This window comes from Tympanuchus pallidicinctus, unplaced genomic scaffold, assembly GCF_026119805.1.
Source record: "Tympanuchus pallidicinctus isolate F22 unplaced genomic scaffold, pur_lepc_1.0 scaffold23, whole genome shotgun sequence".
In the NCBI taxonomy this organism is placed as follows: Eukaryota; Metazoa; Chordata; class Aves; order Galliformes; family Phasianidae; genus Tympanuchus; species Tympanuchus pallidicinctus.
The window spans coordinates 8,202,721-8,224,896 of record NW_026294740.1 but is presented as its reverse complement, the minus strand read 5'-3'; the positions used below and the strand labels follow the sequence as shown (position 1 = coordinate 8,224,896).

The 22,176-nt window shown below is 44.0% G+C and overlaps 1 protein-coding gene across 6 annotated transcripts in view; it reads left to right on the top strand.

Annotated features, from left to right (window-relative positions):
* Positions 1-22,176, top strand: part of RHBDL3 (rhomboid like 3) — a 79,319-nt gene that overhangs the window by 47,474 nt on the left and 9,669 nt on the right. For 4 of the 6 annotated variants that reach the window (XM_052688398.1, XM_052688396.1, XM_052688397.1 and 1 more), the window contains 3 exons: positions 10,574-10,732; positions 18,373-18,597; positions 19,317-19,465. In XM_052688398.1, coding sequence (XP_052544358.1) covers positions 10,574-10,732; positions 18,373-18,597; positions 19,317-19,465 — 533 coding nt within the window. Of the gene's footprint in view, positions 1-1,858; positions 1,943-10,573; positions 10,733-18,372; positions 18,598-19,316; positions 19,466-22,176 lie in introns of all 6 variants that reach the window. The other 2 variants (XM_052688395.1, XM_052688394.1) reach the window with 1 other exon arrangement.

Sequence of the window (22,176 nt, the reverse complement as noted above, 5' to 3'; positions counted from 1 at the left end):
GCCTTGAGAGATTATATTTCTTTTTGCTTTCTTTGGTTTGCTTTCCTGTGGAGTCTGCCTTTTCCTTTACATGCACAAAATGCTGGGGAGAATCCGCTGACATTTCAGAAGATAGGAGCTTTCCTCTTGCTCTGTTGGTTTTCTGATCTGCCCCTAACAAGGCCTCGGAATCTCTTGTCCTTTCCCAAAGGAGATGTATGTCCTACCATTAAGCAAACTGAATCTGTTTCCTTGCAAGGACACTGTGGGGCCTGAAGGCACCTTACGTCTAATAAGTCTGTAAATTTAAATCTCAAAGACAAATGAGTAAAACCAGCAGAGTTTGCAACAAAGGGCTCAATTTTTAGGGCTTCTTGGGGGTAATGTTGAAAGTTATACACAGAGTTTAGAAATGTTGAATTATTATTATTATTATTATTATTATTATTATATGAAAATCCCACTGGCTTGTATTCCTCTGTCATTTTAAGCTCTTTGAGATAGCATCTCTTTTATTTCTTTCATTAAAGGTGTTCTTACCGAACTGTGAAGTAGGAATTGTAACACTGCTTGTTATTTCATTGCCCAGGTGTTCTTCATCCCATGTCCTTTCGGCTTTCCCCAGCTCTCCCTCCTTTCCCTCCTCAGCTCGCCTTGAAGGGCTGGGAAAGCCGGCACTGCTGCATTATGTTGCCTGTCTGATTGTTGTGGGGTTGTGTTTGTGCAGGGGAAGGTCACGGAACAAAAAGACCACCAGGCAGGGGTGGGCAGGGGGGTTCAGTCCCTCTCCTTTCAGTCCCTGTGGCAGTGGGTGGGAAGAGTCTTGTTTGTATGACAGGATTTCAGGGGCTGATGACTTTTTGTTTAGGTTTCTTCCGTGGCTGCTACACGGGCCCTGGAAGGCTACAACAATAGAGTGCTTGTATGAGATTCGTGGGGCTGAAAAGCGCTGAGGTAACCCAGAGCTGTCATTGCAGGGCTGGGTGTGTGGATGCTCTGGGTGAGGTGTTTGTGTCATGTCCAGATTTGGCTCTGCAGAAACTCTTCTGGGATGCCCAAACTCTGTGGACTGAGATCCTTAGCTGGATAAATGCTGCGAAACTTTCTCTTTTTGTAGAATGAAGGTTGTAAGGTGGGGAGACAGCTCCATGGATCTGTTGTATGGCTATGCTTCCCTGAGTATTTTTCAGACTTCAGTCAATGATTTTTATTTGCAGTATCTGCCTCCTTCCTTGCCCATCAGCTCTACATTTCCAAGAGCATTACTGCTTTTAGACAGGACTTGCTTCCCTATCATCACTGTCCTCTCAGCCCTCTCTTGCCCTCCACCCTTACAAAACATCTCAGTCTGTATTTACTGTTGACTTATACAAAGACCAACATTGTCAGGGAGTCATTGCAACTGGCCTGAGTTAATTGTCCTGTAAAAGGATTGACTAGCCTGTGGTAGTGGTTTTGCCTTGGCTGTCTGATATGGGACACTTAGATCTGGGGAGCAGGAAAGAGCTAGAATTCCATCTGGATGTGGGTTGGGGGGAGGGGGGCAGTTTGGTTCCTTCCTTCATGGATGCTGCAGCAGCCCTTTCTGGAAGGGGATGACTTGTCAGTCACTAGCTGCTGGCAGCAAAGTCTGTCTGATTCAGAGGTAACAGCTGCAACTTCCCAGAGATGTAGATTCCAGCAACCTCCAGCATGCCTGAGCTCCTGAATGTCCCAACTAAGAAATCTGTCTTCTGCATAGTATTTATGTATGTAAGCATTTGTTTTTAGTAGATGCTGACCCTGTTTGAATGCTTCTAGACTAAATAGTGAACTGCCTTGTGTTGTCATTCCCCACAGTACTTGTAACCTCTCCTGCCTGTGTTTGGATTTCTTCCAGAGAGCTAGCCGTTCCTGCAGGCAGGCACTAAAGGGAGAGGAAGGCAGCTGGGATGGAGTGCAAATCAGGAAGCAGGCTGAACTGGTATGATCTTTTGACCCAAAGCAATGGCTGGTGCTGTTAGAGCTTGCTTGAACTGCAGCAGCTGCGCAGCTCACATTCCTTTCATTAAATTGAGAATTATTCATATTTTCTCACCCTCCTGCCTAGTGCTGTATGTAATGTGATGTGCTAGTACCCAGGCTAATAGATAGAAAACTAAGACACTCTTCTGTTCGCAATTACATTTCTTCATGGGCTCAACTGTCCTGTGAAGCTGCAATGTTCAAAGCTTGCCAGAGCATCCTTTCTACAAACTCTTGCTGTCCCTCTAGCACTGCTGTATGCTTGTGTATTCCTGTGCAAACACACATCAGCCTCACGTCCCTGCTGTCTCCAACAGAGACTCACTTGGACATCTCATCTGTAGATATCATCAACCTCAATATACTTCCTGGGAGTGCTTTGACCTTTTGTCTGTTTTAAACCCTACTTAAAAATCCCCCCATGAATGTTTGGCAATTTCCAATTTTTACTAGTCTGTTACTAGGTAGGAGTGCTACATGGAGGTGGCTGGAGCAGAAACAACTCATTTCATTTACAGTCATGTTTTAAGTCTCCTGCATCCTTGGGTGAATTAGGCCACTGCCCTGGGTTCACATTACCTAAACACAAAAGACAATTTTCTAATGAAAAGCTTTAAAAATGTTATTGCCCACTATATTGACCTTATGGAATTTGAGGGAATTTCCTCTAAATGATCAGTGTTGAAAGCTAAGGCAGATTCACGGGAAAGTCTTGGCATGACTGAAATCTCCAAATTTTACCTGGAAAGGTTTGTTTTGAAAACATTATTCTGGTGTTAGAAATTGGTGGGAAGCTCTGTAGACAACACAGATGATAAGCAGTGTTTCTGTGTTGCACATGCAAACTGTATGTAGTTGGACAGCGTTACACTTGCATCTGTTGGGTTGATCCTTGTAATTATCTTGCTGCTTTATCCCACCAGCTATTTCCACGTCAGTGACTCAGTTTTGCTACAATCCCTTTTGATGGGGGCTGTTTGGCCTTTGGTGGCTGCTGTTTGAGTTGTGCTGGGTTCATGAGAATCTGCTGACTGGGGGCAAAGAAGGTGTCTGATGGTAGAGGGATTATGCAGGGGTAGACGATGGTAACACTGTCTGCTCCAGGCAGCTTTTCTGCTCCTGGATTAAAGTTCATGCTGTGTTACTTGTCTCCCTCTCTTTAAGGCCTTGTCAAGTCTGTGTGGGAAGCTATTCTGTTTGCAGTGTTTAACTGTGTGCTGCTCTGCTCTCTCTCTGCCTCATTTCTCCTCCCTCTTCCCCCTTCCATTCAAGCAGCATCTTTCACTCTTTCCATTCAGGCCTGTCTTTGCTCTCTGCCCTATGTAAAGCTCTGTGCCTTCCTTACCATTCATCACCTTTTTGCTCATTCACATCCCTGCCTGCCTTTCTCCATTCATCTGGGCTTCCTCTCAGCCTGCCTGGGCTGCCCTCTCCTCCTGCCCCTTCCCCAGTTCTCCTTTTGTGTCTGTGCTCTCCTTTTTCTGTGACCATCCAATCTGCAGCAGTCTGCAGCAAGCTCTATGAGGATGGTCTGCTAGAAGTTCATCTCTCTTGGTGGTCTAATTAATCCCCAGTGGGACTGTTTGAGGAAGATTTCTCTCTTGCAGGTGAGAAGGCTCTTCCCACTTCCCAGCGTTGCAAGAATGATGCATGAATCAGAGAAGTATTGCCATGTCCTAAATGTCATTTTCAGTCTGGTCTTCCTGTCCCTCCGTCCTGCCTTGTTTTCTCCTTTGTTTTCAGCTGTTGCAGTTCTGGGGTTGGGGAGTTGAGTCACTTTAAATTTTCTATTGCTGAGGAATGTGACTTCTATTCTCTCAATTACGGTAGCTCTCTAATTATGGTTGTTAACCTGTATCTTTGCTTATTTCTTCTAAAGTCTGTATTTGGGCTGTTTGTTGTTGTTGGAAATGTTAGAACCTAGACCAGCAAAGCATGCAAAGACAAAGCTATGTGGAGATTTGGCCTGTGGTTGTCCAGTTAGTCAGCAGGGCTGGACTGGTGATGTAAGATTTATGACTTTCAAGACTGAGCTGTAAGCTGCCCTGCTTGCCTGGCCTGTTGCATTTGTTGAGGATGTCTATCCAACAAAATGTGCAATATGACCAGCCCAGGGTCAAGATTAAAAACCATATTTCCATCTAAAAATAAATAAATAACATTGTTTCAGTGCCTCGGCTTCTTTCCATTAGTCTTAATGCAGTTTCATAAATAATAGAAGAGGAAGAAGCAGAGCTGGAGAAGGCTGAGTCTATAAACACATCTTTGTGCATGAAGTCTTGTGGCAGAATGGAGGGCATCTCCTGCCATCCGTGCCATCTCATTAATCATGTAATTATCTCCCTCACTTTCAGTGCTACGTCGTCTTCCTCATCAGTGTTGCTGATAATGGAACTTCTGTTTACCCTGGCTTCTTTTTAGGGTGTGGCTTTGGTTTCAAAGCCTGCACGGTGGCCTATTTTGAATAATTTAGTTCTGGGTGGCTTGAAGGCTTTGTAATTTGTGTTCTGCCAGGAGGCTGATCTGGAGCACGGCAACAGGGTTGCTCAGAGTGGTGGGTCATTGAGGCAGCAGAAGACTGAAAGCTGATTCAGCAGGCCCTGTGAGTGCATCTTGGCTCTCTCCTCTCTGTGTCTCTGGAGGACTTGCATTCTGAATCCCACAGACATAGGAAGGAGAAGGAAGAGAGCTGCATTTAAAAATGTTCTTGGTGGTGGAAATGTGGATTTTGGGTACTTGCCTGAGCATGATAGGCTTTCCCAGCAGGGAAAGAATTTCCTGGGGTCTCTGAATGCAGGCTTTGCTTAGTCTGTTGTATATCGGTAGTTGCTTGGACCAGGATCTAAAATTCTACAGCCAGGGAAGTAAGGGCAGGAGTTCTTTGTGGTGTCTGGCTGATGGGCCCTTGTCCCAGTCGTCACTGGCTTTGGTTCTGGAAAGGCTGATTAGTTTCTCTATGTGAAACCTTGGCAGAAGGCCATCTGTGTTCATGTTCTCCCCGTACTGCTTGGCCTTGTGGCTTGCTAATTGCACTTTGTTGTTGTAGTTATCACCCTGTCATGCTCTGTAACTGCTACCCAGCACTCACTGTGCAGGGCCATGAAGGCACAGCTACATCGCTTTTGCCTTGTAGACAGGGATGTCAAGGCACTCTGAGAGACTTGTTGGCTCACTCCAGAAGTCTGCAATACCAAGGATCAAACCTTCCCAAAACCTTCTTTCCTGTTTGCTTAATAACTCTACAGTGGTGCATTCCTGAATCTCCAAAGAAAAGGGCATCCTAGACCAGCTCCCTCCATTTCCACTTTGCCATGTGCTGCACACAGAGGAATGGTTACACACATCCAGGTGATGGGCTGTGTGTTCTGCAGACACTGCAAATGCTGAGCTGGAGAGTATTTTGCTCTCTTACAGCAGCTCTCCTATGGAGTGGGTGATGTCTAGGGGCCCTGTCTGGTGAGTTAGTGAGGTTATTTCTTTTGTGCTTAAATATAATCTGGCTTTTGAGAGCTGGGTGATGTTTCCAGCCCTCAAGTTCACCTCAGGTCAAAGCAATCTAGCATGTGTTAAAAGTACAGCTGGACAGCCCGTAATCACTTCGTATTGACTGAGCAGTGGTGGTTGAATTCATTGTTAACAAAGGAAGAGAGTGTACATCACTGAAGCCAGCACTAACATTTTGCCACACATGTTCATGAGACTCGGATTTGGTGACTTAATGGTGAAAAGATGAATTTTGAGGTGAAAGGGTATACATTGGGCTTCATCTCTTCTGGATTAGGGTTCCTCCTCACATGTGCACTTCATCCTGTTAGAAGAGACAGCAGGATCATTAAGTTGTTGGGAAAGTCATTGCCACCAGATAGTGATGAAACTCTTAAAGCAGACCTTTCTCCTGCCCTCCCCTAGATATTATGAGGCAGTTCCATCTTCTGCCTTGTCATTCCTTTAATTTTCATCAAAGCATGAAATGCTACATATCCTTGCATGTTTAAAAAAAAAAAAAAAAAAAGTGAGCTCCCAGCATGACTCCAGAGACTGTGAAAAGATAGCGAATGAGCTGCTCTGATAAGATATCTAACTTATCTTCAGGAGATCTTCAATGCCAATCCTACATATCTTTTCACAGCCTGGACTTGGAGTCTGTCAAATTCACGTGTTGACTCGGGGTCTGTTGCTTTTACTATAGCATGGCCCTTGAGGCTGGAGGTGGTCTGAGTTCCCAGTGCACGTTAGCATCTGTAGATTGCAGAGACTGTGCTCTATAATGGTCGTAAGTTCAAAGCCAGCAAACTCTGAGTTCTTTCTGAACCCATCAGAGATGAAAAAATAACACAGTTGGCTCTCCTTTCTAGTGCCAGTCATGGGAAGAAGCCTACATGTGAGCAAGAAGCAGGCCTTCTATTGACAGCTCCTTTGTGGTGAAGATAAAGCAGCAGTTGCCATTTCTATGTCTCAAGAGGAGCGGCTAAAACTCGGGGCAATTTCTTTTCGGAACCTGCCTCTTAGTGCAGAGCAGAGCTGGGGGCAGTGCCAGGAGGCCTGACAGCCAGGCTGGTCTCTTCCACAAGTGAAGGCATTGCTGAACCATGAAACAATTCTATTTTGAAGGGAGTAATTCAATCCCCAGCTAACATCCAAATTAGATAAATTTCTTGGAGCCTTGCCCATTATGAAGAGAGCTTATGATTGGAGTGACATATTCTCTCCATGCCAAGACAAAGCCCCTCAATGTGAGAAACCACGGTTGGTAGGAAATTCTCTGCTCCTGGGTCAGATCTGCAACTCCAAACCCAGCCAAGCACCAGTGTGCCCAGTTCAGCTGTTGACTCTCCAGCTGCACTGATGCCCCAGAGGGCTGTTTGCCACGGAGCAGAGAAGCAGCTGGCCGTGCTTTGTGAAGTGTCTGCCTTTTCCCAAGACACCAATTGTCTGTCTGCAGCATCAGCCTCCACCCTACTTGCTCACTCAGCCGTGGCTGATGTGTCTTTAATTAAAGAGGAGGAACAATGTGGGATTATTTTCTTTCCTAATCTGGTTTCCTACTTCTATTCAGGTTTTGAGCCCCCTCCTCTTATTTTTGTTTTGCAGTGCTGTCCTTACTTTTATGAACTATTTGCTCTAAAATAAGAAATAGGAAAACAAACAAAAAAACCCAGGTTGTTTGGGCTAGGGAATTAAGATCTTGGGTCAGATGGCTGCTGCAGTCATTAACATATTTACATTTTTGCTTAAGAGCCTGGTTGAGGATCAAGGGAGTTAAGAGTGATTGTCATTGAAATCTGGAGGAAACCTTGCATGAAATTGCCGTTAGTATCCCGTTGTTTGGGAGAAGAGGGGGGCAGTCGGCCTTCCTTAGCCCTGCAGTGGTTGGGTTGCACTTGTCTGTCCAAGTACGTGTACGTTTAGCAGAGGCCGAAGTAACCAAGCTTGAGGAAGCCACTGGGCTGCCTTGGTGCTGGGAGGCTCAGCCCTGTGGGGCTGGGGCTCAGTGCAGCCTCTCTGAGACAAAGGTGCTTGACTGAGCTTGTGGGAGAAGTGGATCATCATGGATAAATACATGAAGCGCCTAGCAAAGGTCAGTTGCCTCTTTTTTTTTAATTGATGGACCCAATTGTTGTGAGCGTGCTGTCACAGCTTGCTTTTGCTGTGCATGGAGAGGCTTGTTCTGCAGGACTGGCTCAACTCCTCGATTTCTGTGTTTAGCTGCAATATCGGAAGCGGGTTTGAGGTGGTTTGCTGTGTTGGGATGGATTTTGAGTGTTGTGGAGACAGATGAGTTTAAAGTGTCTTGATTTGATTTGATAGAAAAAATACTTAAAAATAAGAGAATTCTCTTACAGATGGGGTTTACAGTAAAACATTCTGTTCCAGGTTGTCAATGGAAGCTGTATTCTAGTCCTGTTCTGAGGCAGACATTTTCAGTTCAGATGCCACTTATTTACTGTTCTCTTTCACGCTGCCCAAATCCGAAGTTTTATTTCCAACTTATTTCTAATTGTTATCATTAGCTTAGCCAAAATGAAAATTACACATAGTAATGTGAAAGAGGGAAACGTGCTGCCTAAGGCAGTGACAGCGTGTTGATGTCTGACGCTGGGTTGGTGAGAGAAGCAGCAGAACCTTGTGTCCTTGTGGGCTGGTTCGAAGTTTGGAACTGCTTATGTAATCTCTGCTCCTGGTCACTAAGTGTCTCTTTTCAGCACGCTTTAAAGCAGAACAAAGACTGGGGAAAGTGTTTTGTGATCTGAGTAGCTCTGTGTGCTTTGGGAGCCTGCATGCTTCAGCACTTGTATCTCTTTTGACCTTTGAAGGAATATCGATGTTTCCCACTGCTGTGGCCATTGGTCTTTCTACAAAGTCAAAAAGTGAGCTCACAGCATGGGGGAGATTCCCACTCTTCTCTTACTGACCCTGGCCCTCAAGCTGGGAGGCATTTAAGCCTTCAAAGAGCAAAAGGTTTCATCCTAGACAAGATACATTCTAAATGCCCAGATCTACTTAAGTAGAGCTGTGGTTGGGCCAAACGTTTTTAGGAAACGAGGATGAAAACAGTACAGTCTGTGGGATAGCAGGTGTTAGTTCCATTCACTGAATGAGCCATCTCTCTGCTTCTGCTGATTCCCTTGAGAAAGGTCATCTCAGGTATTATGCTAATAATACTTATTTAATACCTATTTCCTTTATTTGCTTCTGGGATTAGGAATCGCAAAAGTCAGCTGCCTGCAACTTCCCAGCAAGAGCCAGAAAGTATCAGGGCTGAGCCTTGTGGAGAAGCCCTAACATTTGAATTGGTTTTAAGATTCAGTTTAATTCAAAGCATTAAATTGGGGTGACTGAAGTAGTGGAGCCAAACTTGTCCAGGGATTAATACTAAGCCCTTGTTTAACAGTAAACAGCTGATGGAATCCACCTTTGGCTCTGGGTGCCAACTGTCAGGAAGCATACATCCAGGCCACCTCACAAGGACAGAAGAACCCTTTGCAGATAGCGAGTACCCAGATCTGACTGCCTGCTGGTCATCTGGTTTGTCTTGTTTTGTGTAATCCAATTCCCCCAGCAGCTTCTGACAAAATATCTTGTTCCAGCAAGGGACTGTGATCTTCCCAGCTCCATTTAGGCAGCTCCTTCTCTACACAGCAGCCAGTGGTAGCAGTCACCAGTGGGAGAAAAGTACTTGGCTTAAGCCAGAAGGAACCAGCGCCAAGTCCTTCAAGTCCTCACACGTGGTGCTGCAGCCTCTAAACAAGCTGCCCGTGCTCGAGGATATTACTTCAGCTGTTCTGCTGATGGCAGAGCGGTGCCAGCCCTGCTGCTGGCAGGCTGCATCCTCTGCCACATCGCTCTGCTCACCCGCTCCCTTGCCAAGGCAGCCTTTACTCCGCTGTGTCTGATTGAAGGCCTGGCGCCTGCTCAGCTTTTGTTCTGTTAAGAAAGAGTGAGGATTGTCAGGAACTTTAGGGCTCTGCCAAGGCTCTTTATGTCCCAAATGTTACCATGAAAAGACTCTCTCCTGACCACCCTGCCCCTGACAGCCATTCAGTCTAGCCAACAAGCTCGATATCATTATCTACAAAAGGGGGCCAGTAAGCACCAGGCTGCTCAGAGCCAAGTTTGGGAAATCAAAGACAAATCTCCCAGCAACGAAGAGCTGGCAGAGCTCAGACTGCACCACGGCCAGTGCTGGATCGTCTGGCCGCTTGCATGCGCTCAGTTTCAAAGACAAAAGAAACAAACATGCTCAGCGTGGTGCCAGGGCAGGCTTTGCTGGGGCAGTGTGCCTGGTGGAGCACTGGCAGCCCTTGGCTGAGTGCCCTGGGGAGCTCCATGCCAGTTAGGGGCTGGAAGCAGTTCTAAGTTCAGACAACTTTGCAAAGCTGTCTCCTTTTGTTCAGTGTCACTTTCAGGAGATGAACCATTTGGACTGACAGAAAACAGTGACTTTTTTGGTCAGAGTGGGATTCCCTCTAAATCTCACCTGGGACTTTCTTTCTAATGAGTCTCATTTATATTCTGAAATAGGCATGTGGCTGCCTTGCTATTTATAGTTTGGCTTAATGCTTTGCTTTCTGTCCGAAGTCTTGTTCCAATTCATCTCTAAAGAGCTCTTCAGCATTGAAAGCACTTAAATGTTGAAGTTAGAGATGGTCTGGAAAGTTATCATGAAGACTGAACAGAAAGTACATGAGCAGGGATGATGATCCTGTGTTGAAATTGTGTTAGGAAAGATAGGTGTAAAACTCATTCCAGTATGCTTTGTCTCACAGGCTTCATCTCCCATCTGCTTGATAGTCCAGATAGAGTAGGGTATAAAAAATTGCCAAGAGAATTGATAGGGAGGGAGGGAGGGTGAGGAGAGACAACTTACCTGAAGCTTGTGTGGAAGTGGGATAATGACACATGGATTGGCTCATCTCTGCAACAGGGTGCTCTGTAGTTTCCTTGGCAGTAAAAAGAAGCCGAAGATCACTGGAGCATCCAGCAGCCCTCAGGATGCCTGTAGGTTTGCAGCACATAATGAATACATAGGAGGTCAGAGTTTTATGTAACATGGAATGGTTAATCCTGACGCTTTCCCTTCCTATTCCAGTTTGATCCTGACAACACCGGCTATATCAGCACGGAGAAGTTTCGTTCCCTTCTCCAGAGGCACGGCTCAGAGCTGGACCCCCACAAGCTGGAGGTCCTCTTGGCCCTGGCAGACAGCAACTCAGAGGGGCGGATCTGCTACCAGGACTTCGTCAACCTGGTGAGTGCTCTGGCTGGCAGGGCACAGCCGTCGTGGATCCAGGTTACAGACTCAATCAAGCAGTGTCAGTATGAAGATGAAATTATGGTGATATAGTGACATAAAATAGATCTACTGGATCTAACTAAAGTGTCTTAGCCCCCTGCATGTGTTTATGTATACAGAAAAATAATTGAAGGAATTATCAAATAGATCGCAGTGAGTTTGAGGTTTCCCTCAGCTCCAGCTTAATAAAGCGTGGTCAGTTGTGAATTTATAGTAACAGCTGCTTGTTCTACTCTTTGGTATATTCAAAACACCACGTAAGCATTAGCAGCACAGCACTTAGGCGGTGGGAAGAGGTATCTTCTGAGTTATTTTACAGAAATGATGGCCCAAGGCCAACCAGTGTGTTGGCAGCAGGCTCATGAATAGTGCTGGGCTTTTTCTCTCTTCTTACTCCACAGAACTCAGAGCTGTGCAAGCTAATGAGAGGTAGGTGGGAGGTGAAAGACATGGGCAGCAGCATTCTCCTTCTTTGGGAAATGGGAGACAGTAACAGTCCACATCCACCTGAAGTCATTTCTGCAGAATGGCAAATTTCCTTCACTCTATTGAGCGTCTCCTGTAAAGAAGCCATTGATTTTCTATCATCAGCTCTTCTATCCTCCTCATCTGCATTTGTTGCCCTTGCTAATCAATAGGTAAAGCAAATGCCAGAACGTTACTTACAAGTGGCATCTCTTTTCTCTCTCTTCCTCCAGTTGTTATCGATTTCCAACATGTAAAACTTGTAGGGCTTCTTCTTTCCCTAGTTTTTTGCTGCAAAACCTTCCTTGTGAACTTCCTGATAGAAAGCAACATCACAGTGGAAGCAGACAGAAATGGTACTGCGAAATTGGTGGAGCCGTCCTGATTCCCTTTATAGCTGTCAGTCTTGGTACAGGCAATGATGTGTAGTGAGGTTAAGTACAAGCTTTGTGCTTGATAATGATCAGTCATCTTTGTTTCTTGCTAAGGATCAAATCTCTAAAATGTCATTGATGATGTCATCAAACAGGGATCATTTCGACCTACTGACTGTAATAGGAAGTAGAGGTTGCATTTTATTTTATTTTTTTTTCTTCCAGTAAGTAACCAATAAACTTTAATGAGATTTTAAACTGACATAAGAAACTCAGAACTAGTAGCTGTGTCACCATTAAAATATATGTTGTCTTAGAGTTTTGCAGCTACTTCTGTCTGATGATGTGATGTTTTGTTGTTGCTTTTGTGTACGTGTTTTTGGCCGTTGCTCTGTAGACCTTCTACTGGCCAAGTGTGCTGCTAAAAGAGGACTTTAAGGCAGCTTCTCTGACTTGAGAGTTTTCTTTTTGCAGATAACTTGGAGCACAGCCTTACTGCCAGCAGTTGCCAAATGAAAAGTTCACATAATTTGTGTCTGTAAAAGAACTTTTCTGCAAACTCTCAACATACTGTTTTATCTTAACAGAGTGAAGGTGGGGCAATATCCCCAGCTGGACACAGGATTTAATAGGCAGTAGCCAGTCATGTCAGAAGGATCAGTTCTGCAAGGTGCTGAATCCCTCCTGCTGTTCCCTCAGCTCTCTTTACCCTCTTGCTCAAGCTGCTGCCTCCTTTTCTATTGCTTTTTAAGTCTTCAAAATGTGGCTGCTTGTAGCTGAAGACATTTGCCAGTACTGTATGGTTGAAGCCATTTGCTCATTTCAGGCACTCTGGTGATAAAAGCAGAGCTTGGTCTGTCCCCTGTGAGGATTCTGCGTGTGTGCCTTTAGATTTTTGTGGCTATCCTTTCTGCTTTGAAAGGAAAGTAACTCTAGCTCCTTGCAGTTCCAGTGCTTGTAATGGTAGCAGTTTTACTTGGGGGTACTTCCTCCAACTTGGCTTGAGCTGAAATGAGAAGAAAGAGGGGAAAGCGAGTCATTGCTGGGAAAAGAAAAACTTTTAACATTGAATTTTCTCTTCTGGCTTTGTTAGTGTGCATGTGATAGCATCAGGAGGGCTTTCTTATCTTTGTGGAGGTGAGCTTTTAAGAAGTTATACATTGTATTTTTTCCCCAGATAATAGGGGTTGAGAGAGGTCCTTTAAAACTTTTTTTTTTTTCTGATGGTGCTTAGAATTACTTCATAGTACAGTCACAGAACAGCTATAAATTCCACTTCCAGTGTCTTTCCTTGTCCTTTACTGAACCAGCTGACAACTTGCATTGAAGGCTTAGCTGAACAATGCTTTGCAGAAACTGCATAGAATTATTACCTGAGTCACTGGGAAAATGAGCAATAAACCCTAAATCTCTGATTCTCAGGGGAATCTTCAGTAAGACAAAAGTCTGCCTGAATGAATATCTCCTATTCCTGCTAAGTTCTTATTCACTTTCTAGTGAGTTTTTAAGCTCTCTGTTGCAAAATAATCCCAGTCTTCAATTTTAGTGGCCTTGTCTGATGAGAATATAATTATAAACACTAAACACTGTTGCTAACCTGAAAAGTCCTGTTACAGGAAAAGCTGCAGGTTTTGTGCCTCCTTCTCAGCTTCTTTGTGCTTCCCATTAGCTGCACAATTGAAGCAAATACTGTGACAAACATCAAGATGACTCCCATCACTGACATCAGTTTTTCCTTCAGTGTTCAGTGGGGCACCCTTTTAAGTGATTTCTCTGCCCTTGATTCACACTGTCCTGACTGAAACTATAGGACTCTTGAGTTCTTATCTTGGTCTTAGTTCAGAGATGTAATAAACATTTAATTTTAAAAGGGTTTGAAAATCTCTTACTTCTCTATTTGATCTAATATTATGCTATGCCGAGTAAGAAGCATGTTTTCTTAATAGACAAATGGTTCTGCAAAGTAATGGTCGTCTGATCGTGTCCCTGTCCATCCCTTATCTCCCTGTGTGTCAAAGCCCTTACTGGGGTGCAAAGTTCTCACTCCATGGAGCACATCCAGGAACCAGATACCCTCCTCACAAATGTACCTCACACTACCTTTGTGGTATTTTCCTTCCCATTTTGGAGGAAAGTGAGGGTTGTGTCATTTGTAGCACTCCAAGGGCCACGTGCATCTCCTGAGGGGAGAAAAGGTATCAGATGGTCAGGTGAGTATCTTGAAACTGAATAACTGGCATGGAAGAGCTGCTTTTGGAATCTGTTCCGCTGATGCATTGATCTGAGTCCATTAGGTACTGCCTGCATGTAGCAGCAGAAGAGAGCTCTTTCTTCCAAGTGAACTCGTATGGCAAATAATTGCTATGCCAACTGAAGTGAAGCTTAGCACAGAAATTTCCATCCTTAGCCATGATTCCTCATCTGTTTCCAATCAAGTGCATTTGAAACTTGAGAAACAAGATGTCAACTTAAATGGTCATTTTAATTGTGTATCTATCTAATGAACATAAGTGAATGGGAAATATTATAAAGGCTTTTTAAAATAAAAATGCTTCAGAAAATAAAATCTGGATTTCACTTCAGATGCAGAATCCTTCCCAGGACCAGTGAAAAAAATGGAACGTGTGTCAGGGTTTTGAGGTTTCAAAGTTTGTTGCGTTTTGACAGAACACAACTGATTTGAAACAGTAAGTTAGTCTTCGGCAAGTGCTCCTGTGCTTAACTTGAAATACAAACTCAGCTTATCTTTTCTAATGGAAGAGCTGGAAGCCTGGGATGGGCAAAACGTTGAGCAGGGAATACTCCTGCAGGAACAATAATAACTTATTTGGCTTCCCCTGCCTCTGACTTTCCATGAATTCCCAGAGGAAACCACTGCTTGGTCAGAGAAAATCAGGATGTTGTTTCCTCTAGTCTCCATTTGATACTTTTTGGGAAAGGACAGTGCCACCAGGTTGATGCAGAGGATATGAACATCTGTGACAGATAAACTTAACGCTGAGCTGTGTGTTTTGGGCAAAGCAGTCTTTAACCACATTAGCATTTCAGAGAAGTGACTAGTGGGGGAAGGAAATAAATGTGAATCTTGAAAGCAGAATTGATTGGAAAAGCTGCATTTGTGAGTAAAGTGGGTTATAAAACTGGAGCTGACAGAGGCTTTTAAAAAGCATGTGCTCACTTCTGATTTTAGTTTTCTGCCTCTTGGAGGAGCAGAGCTGGAGTGCTGAATGCCTTGCCTTGTCATGGTCTTGGATGTGTTTAAAAATAGCTGTAGACCAACCTCAAAGATGCCAATACCTGGTGGGCAGAAGTCCATGGTTCTCTAAGCCTCATGAATAGGGATGAATAAAACCCGTAAAGAGGGTACGGTGCCCCACACAAACTGTGCAACTGGGGTGGGGAAATACTGTATGATTTGGTTAGTAATTATCATACTCTTGTGCTGCAGCAGCAACAGTGGTACAGATAGCCAAGAAACCCAGAGAAATTGATCTGCTAGTGGGAATAACCAGATTGTGTTGCAAGTTATAGATTATCTGAGATTGATTCTAGACTGATATATCCTGAACAGAAGCAAGACTTTGTGCTCCTATGAAGTTTCCGCTGTCCCACACTAGGCTCTAGGGACTCATCCTAAATTTTAACAGTTTAAATATGGAAAACAGATTCATGTCTAAGTGGGCAAAAAATTATCCTTCCTATCAGCGCATCAAAGACACCCTTTGAGCAGAGCTAAGCCTTCTTTTGTTTTGGTATGTTAATAGCAAGGGCAGAGATGGCAGAGAGTGGTTACAGGTCATGTCAAACTGGCTGTTTTGCAAGAGAAATGTCTCTTTGCATAATAACTATTTGCAGGCATGAAAGACAAAGGGAATGTGCTGTTTCCTTTCTCCTAATTCCCTATATACTATTTTCTCTACCCATCTGCCTGCAACTTTAATATCATGCTCATTAAAGAAGTCCCACATCAATTGTATGAAGAGAAGTGGGGTGGGCTGCCCTGAGCTTCTGGGCTTGTAATAACATGCAGACCAACAATGGGCTAGTGTTCTTACAGCTGATGATTAAATACTTGGCTCATAAATACCAATATTATGTAATTCCAAAATTAAGTCAGCAAATTGTGACCATATGGGAGACTTTGGGAAGGTTTGGATATTTTAAAGTCACTCTGTGGAACAAAATAGGCTCCTTATTAAGAGTTGGTGAGAGTAGTGGTAGTGAGAGAATCTTCTGTCTTTTCCTTATGCCTTGGTTTCTCATCACCTAGCTTGAGATTAAAAGCATGATCCTAAGGCCTATGGAGTTACACGAGTAGGGCCAGGACTGTTGTGTTTGCTTGAGGTCCAGCACTCAGCCGTGCTGCCTCTTGGAGCTCCTTTCCCTGTTGGCATAGTGGTCAGTGGGTGCAGGTGGGGGCTGGCAGGATGTGCTTTTACTGAGAGGCCTAATTTTAACAAGGGGAGTACATCCAGTCGCTCGTATCTTAAGGATTGTGGGTGCTTTTGAGCATGTGTTTCTGATACTCTGTGTCCCTGCCTAATTTGGGTGTAAAACCATGCCAAGGCTATGAAGCTTTATAGAGAACCTGGCCTTCTTCCCATAGCCTTTGCTCAGAAGGAGATCTGGCAATTTTTTTTGTGTGTGTTTCTACCTGAGGTGGCAGGATGTTTAGCTAGATCTCTTAAGGGCTCTGAAGAGTTAGTTGTAATTACCAAAGGCTTTTGATTTTCTAGGTAAATTGAAACCTGGCTCCTACTGACACAGCACCTGCTGTTGTTGGTAGACACAGGGAATCTCTTTCTTACTCATTGCCAGTCGTCTTCCCTCTGAGGATCATGGTGTGAGTTGTAATCTGGGAAGAACACACTTGGTGCTGGATTTTTTCACATGCTTTGCAAGAGACTGCAGTGATTCAAGACTCTCCATTTCATTTGCGGGCAGTTTTGTCACTGCCTGTTTGCTAAGAGCTGATGAATTCCCAGCACACCTCCTGTTTAGCCACCTAAGAAGTTGGTTTCAAATGTCTTCTCTATCTCTAAACGCTCTGATCCTATTGCCTCATGTCTAAATTAGCCATAGTTGATGCGATGCATCTGTTCTGTTGTTTGGATACCAATTGGACAATGCCTTATGGTGGGCAGAAGTAACCTTGTTTGTGTTTGAGGCATGCAGGGTCTTCAGCAATCACATTTGTTCCCCACAGAGCTGCCAGCATGTTGCCCAAGGATTTCCCTTTCTCTTGTAATATCAACGTTTACTGCTCTCCCATCGTTACCAGTTAAAATAACTCCTAGTGTTTTATCATCCAGATGTGACCAGAAACAACCAAGATGGAACACCTTGTAAAAATGATTGAGTGTGAGAACAGGTAGTTGAAAGAACAAAGCTACAGCTGTCTTTCATCATTCCATGGAGGAAATCATTGTCGTAAGCTTCCTTTTTATCAGGTAGACAGTCCTGTGCTTTATTTCCCTGTCTTAGAAGAGAAAGGTAGAACTACTGAACAGAAGGGCTTGAAGTCAGTGCAGCCCAGTAATCACAGAAATCTTGCAACCTGGATTCTTCCACTGACTCTAATCTATGGCCTTGGACAGGTCACTTAGCAATGTGAGGTCCAGCTGCTCACCTCCTCTGAAGAGCCAGGCTTCATTTGTGTGAGATCCACAGTGATCCTGCAATATCCTTCGCTTGTCAAAAGCAACAAGGCCTTTCCCTTCTGCATGGTTATTACCTTGAGGAATGCCTTCAGGAACATCACCCAGATGAACTCTCACTGCTCTGACTAGTGTTGGAGTTCTTTGAGCAACATTAGCAGTAATACAGGAAGCATAGTTAGTGGTTTTATCTTGTTAAGCCTTCTCTACCAAATGTTCAGCCAGTCCAGACAGTGACTGTGGTGCAGTAGGTTTGTTTGACATCAGGGCTAATTAGCAATTAAGCGAATTTTGGAGCAAGCACTTTCAGACCAGATTTTTTTTTTTTTTTTCCTCCCAGGCAGGCTAGCATAAAATTCCATCTGCCTCATTTGCAAACTCAATTGCTTTAATTATGCATCCAAACTGGGAAAGTGTATACTCAAAAGATCGTTAATTCTGTGCACTTCTCGTGATAATGCAAAACAAATTGGCCATATCCTCTGAAGTCTGCACCTTCTCAAAATCTGCCTGTTCTGAGTATAACTTACCAGAAAATGGATCCTTTCTTCTTGCAAGTTTACGAGCAGCTAAAATAGCCTGCTCAACACTTCAGTGTGTGTCCTGTTGGTACTGCTCACTGCAGTTGTTTTGGTTTTAAGGGGATAATTTTCCTTGAGCAGAGCTAAACTTTGCCAACGAGGATCAGAACATACAGGTTAGATGCTGTGAATGTACCTACTGCTGCATTCAAGAAATTTCCTGCCCCTGTTGATGGAAGGTACAGGGAAGTTCAGTGCATCAGGGGAAGCCAAGGGAAGGAGGCTGGTGAATGGGCTGGAGAGTTCAGCTGGGTACATCAGCAGCCTCTGCTCTGCTTTGCCAGTGTTCTACTCTGACCTCATTTACTGGTCCCAAAATAGTGAATCCTGCAACTGTTTGTTCTTGCACCCTGCGTAGGTCACTTTGATCAGACTGAGGCTTGGTTCCTACAGCTCGAGCCCGATGGCGGTTCTCCTGACCACATGGGTCTGGTGCTGCCAGATTGGTACTAAACTCCCCGAAGGTTGAGCCAGGCCTTCCTTCGTCCTCATGGTTTCCTGTTTTTCTTTTTACACAGATGAGCAACAAAAGGTCGAATAGTTTCCGCCAAGCCATCCTTCAGGGCAACAGGAGGCTGTGCAGCAAGGCGCTGCTGGAGGAAACAGGGCTGAGCCTGTCACAGAGGCTGATCCGACACGTTGCATATGAGACCCTGCCGCGAGAGATAGACCGCAAGTGGTACTACGACAGCTATACCTGCTGCCCTCCACCCTGGTTCATGATTACCATCACCATCGTAGAGGCAAGTACCTTATTTAATGCCCTGATTTGAGGAACTCGCCTCACACTGCTGAGGTTTTGATGTGGGCTGAACAAAGGCCATCGTGGGGCTGGTGTGGATCCAGACAAGGATGAGCATGAGGCTGAAATGGCTCTTTTGACTTACCTACGTGTATGTGTAGATTATGTAAATGGAGGCTGTGTTCCTGTCTGTCTCCATTTGTGGTTATTAGTCATTGAAGCAACTTGTATATGAAACTACAGAATTTGGGAAAGTAAAGCTAAATTTTTTGAGAAGTGAAAATCTGGACAGTTTAAGGGGTAGCTCAAATAATAGAATTAGAAATAAACTCTTGTATGGTTACCTCTGCTCTTTGAATGGGGAGAAATTGGAGGGAGCAGAACTGGACTAAAAATTCTGACCTGCTCATTTCTTGCTCACAAAAGAGCTTTGTGCAGTAGTTAAGTGATGCTTTGGAATAAACAGAGAAGGATATCCTATGGCACTCTGAGGGTGCTGAGCTCCTCTAACTTGGTGACTGATCCGTAATGGAAAGCCACATATGGAGTTAGGCTGATGTGTTGCAGGTTTCTCAGAACAGGGAACATACATGCTGTATAGCTGTCAGGTGGTAGAAAAATTTGTTTTTCAGTTGACTTCCTTTCATGATTTTGAGTTTGCAAAGTGCTTTTCACTGAGAGAAGGCATTTGCTAACCAAGGAATCTTCCTGCTCTTCTAGGTTGCCTTTTTTCTTTACAATGGAGTGGTGCTAGACAGATTTGTGCTGCAAGTCACCCATCCCTTATACCTGAAAAATGCATTACTTTACCATCCTCAACTCCGTGCTCAGGCTTGGAGGTACCTAACCTACATATTCATGCACGCAGGGTGAGTACTTACAAACTGCAGAGATTTTCCAGAGGCAGTTCAGGTTCCTCAGAGAGTGGGAGGAGAAAAGAGACTGAATCAACTCAGAAATCAATTGGGAAAAAAATGGAGAGCACACAAACAAAACCAACCCTAAATTATGTATTAAAATCTGAAGCTGTTGTGGAGTGTTGGGCAATGAGAGGCAAACCTTCACAGCTGTCTGAAGGGAGGAAACAATGTAAGGAACTTTATAGATGCTGCTCCTGTCCCTGCACTTTTGGGATCACACCAACCTCTTAGTATGCATTCCTGTGCTTCCTAAAACTGACCTAAAGCTGAAGCCCATTGTCTGTCTAGAGGAGATGTGCAAGTGATGTATTGAGTCTGAAAAGATGCTAGACTGATATTTAAGAACTAGATATTGTATTTTTGGTAGACTTTCTAGTAAAGGTTGGAGAAGTGGATGAAATTTCCCATGCCTACTCAGTGTCATCGCTTAGTAATGCTGTCTCTTCTGTAAGGACTGGGATAATGCCTAGAAATCTGAGACAAAGCTGGACTCCCATTTTGTACAAACTGTACTAACAGTAGTGTGTTCCTTAAGTTCCTTAAGAGCTGACAGTCTCATCTGGACAGATGGACAGAGAATAGTCCGTCTAATGTAAAATGAAGGTGCAATAAAATAAAATACATTGTCCTTCATCCCATGGGAGGTATGTAGCAGAATGAAGAGAACACAAGGCATGGGGATTCTAATTCTGTGCTTGTGGACTGTGCTGGTCCTCTCAGGATTCAGAGACTTAATTATGTGACGTTTGTGATGCCATGGTGACGAGTGAATGTCACAGAAAAGTTCACCTCTGTACAAAACACTCTACCCCCTCAACGTGCTTTCTCAGATCATTATCCTTACACATTCCTGGCAGATAATTGCAATTTTCTTTAATTTTGTCATTGAAGAATCAGAGCAACAAGCTTTTTAACAGTGGTTTATAATTTGAAACGGAATGAAGATCCTTTGTTCTTAAATAGAAAGCTTATATTCCCATCAACCAATGATCTCCTTTAAAAGGCCAAAAAGATCAAGCAGATCTTTTCCTTTTTCCACCAGGAAGCTGATGTCCCTTCTCTGCCATGGAAATCCAACCTGTGCGTAACTGCCCATAAGCACAAGATGTGCCCCAGATTTCTGGATTAAAATTACGGTTGGAATAGAGCAGACTTGACCCAAGGAGAGTAGAAAAAAAATTATAGAGGAAACTTCTAAATGTGGTGACATCTGTACCCTGCATTCTACATTCCTCCGGTAAATTTGATTACAGAGGCATCAGTCTACAAGTGCAGACTGTTGTGCTTAAATGTGAGGCTGGTTATGTAAAATGAGAATTAGAAAGGTGAGGAGAAGTGGGTTTGTAGAAAAGAAGGAACACAATTTTAACTCACACAAACTAATTTGTATCTGATTTTCATTCTGTTTCTGCTGTAGTCCTACTGTTTCACTTCTATAACCACAGATTGCTCGGGAATTTGTTTAAGAGAAGCACCTGCACAATTATAATTTTGCAGCACTTAAATATGTGTCCCTGTGTCCCCTGTGGCATTCTTTCCTATCTGTGCAAAGTTGCCCTAACCTATAGCAGGCAGTGCCCTGGCATTCTCCACACTTACTGTCTGGAAAATACATTAGCTTTACTTCACACCTGTGGCTGGCTTTGCCACGAGCAGTGGTGAAATTGTTGTGCAAAAGTCTCATTGCTTTTGTGATGGATTCCAAATTCTCCAGCTGTTACAGCCTTCAAAACAGTGATGAGTCCTGCTGGAATAATAAACCCCGTGACTTATTTGCAGTATCTGGAGTTAGGCTAACTGCTCGTTTATGGCTAACACATAACGTGTAAATCTCCTTTCGTATCAAGAGGGGGGATAAATCTTAGAAAGATAATAATGCTTGTAGTGGAAGTCCATCACTCTCTGTTTTTCAAAGGAGAGGTTAAGACAATGTCATGGGGTTTATTGTTGTCCTGTTTCCAGCTGAGACTTTAAGATGGTAATATGGACTGTTGCTTAATTTAGTGCACTTGGTCTGTGCACTGAAGTCAGAAGGTGTCCAAAAAGGCGGCAGTTGCTAAGGCTTGGCTGGCTGTTTCTCTAGAAAGATCCCAAAAATGTGTGGACTTTGTGATGGTCCTGGTGCAGGGAGCTTTGTCGAGAGCTGAAAAGCCAGGCAAAGTTGTAAATTCTGCCCTTTGCTTTCATGGAAAGCTGACGTTGATTATCTGAGGCCCACACATTTGTAACACTGCCATAACTAATGACTTGCATTGATTCTCAGTCCCGTTTGTTTGGTCCCAGGGAAGGAGAAAGTCTTTAATAAATCAGGGAAATTGTCATTTCAAGAATGACGCATTCAGCACCAGCAAAGGCTAATTATATTTTATGGGTGCTTATTGACTATGGAGCCTTCAGTGCTATTAGCATGATGGGGAGGAAGAGTGAATAGGATCGCTCCTGCAAAGTCTTTTAAGAACAGCTGTGATTCGGGGCAGTCACTTTCGGGCTGGGGATAAACTTTGCTGAGCCCATACAAAAGCTGCCTTTGAAAAATAAGACCCAGTGCTTTGTGAGAAAATGTCAGGCACCGCCTCGTGACACTGGCTGCCAGCTGAAGCTTCTTTCCTCCCCGTGTAAAAGGGCATCTGGGTGCTTTGACTCCTTTCTGTGATCTCTGT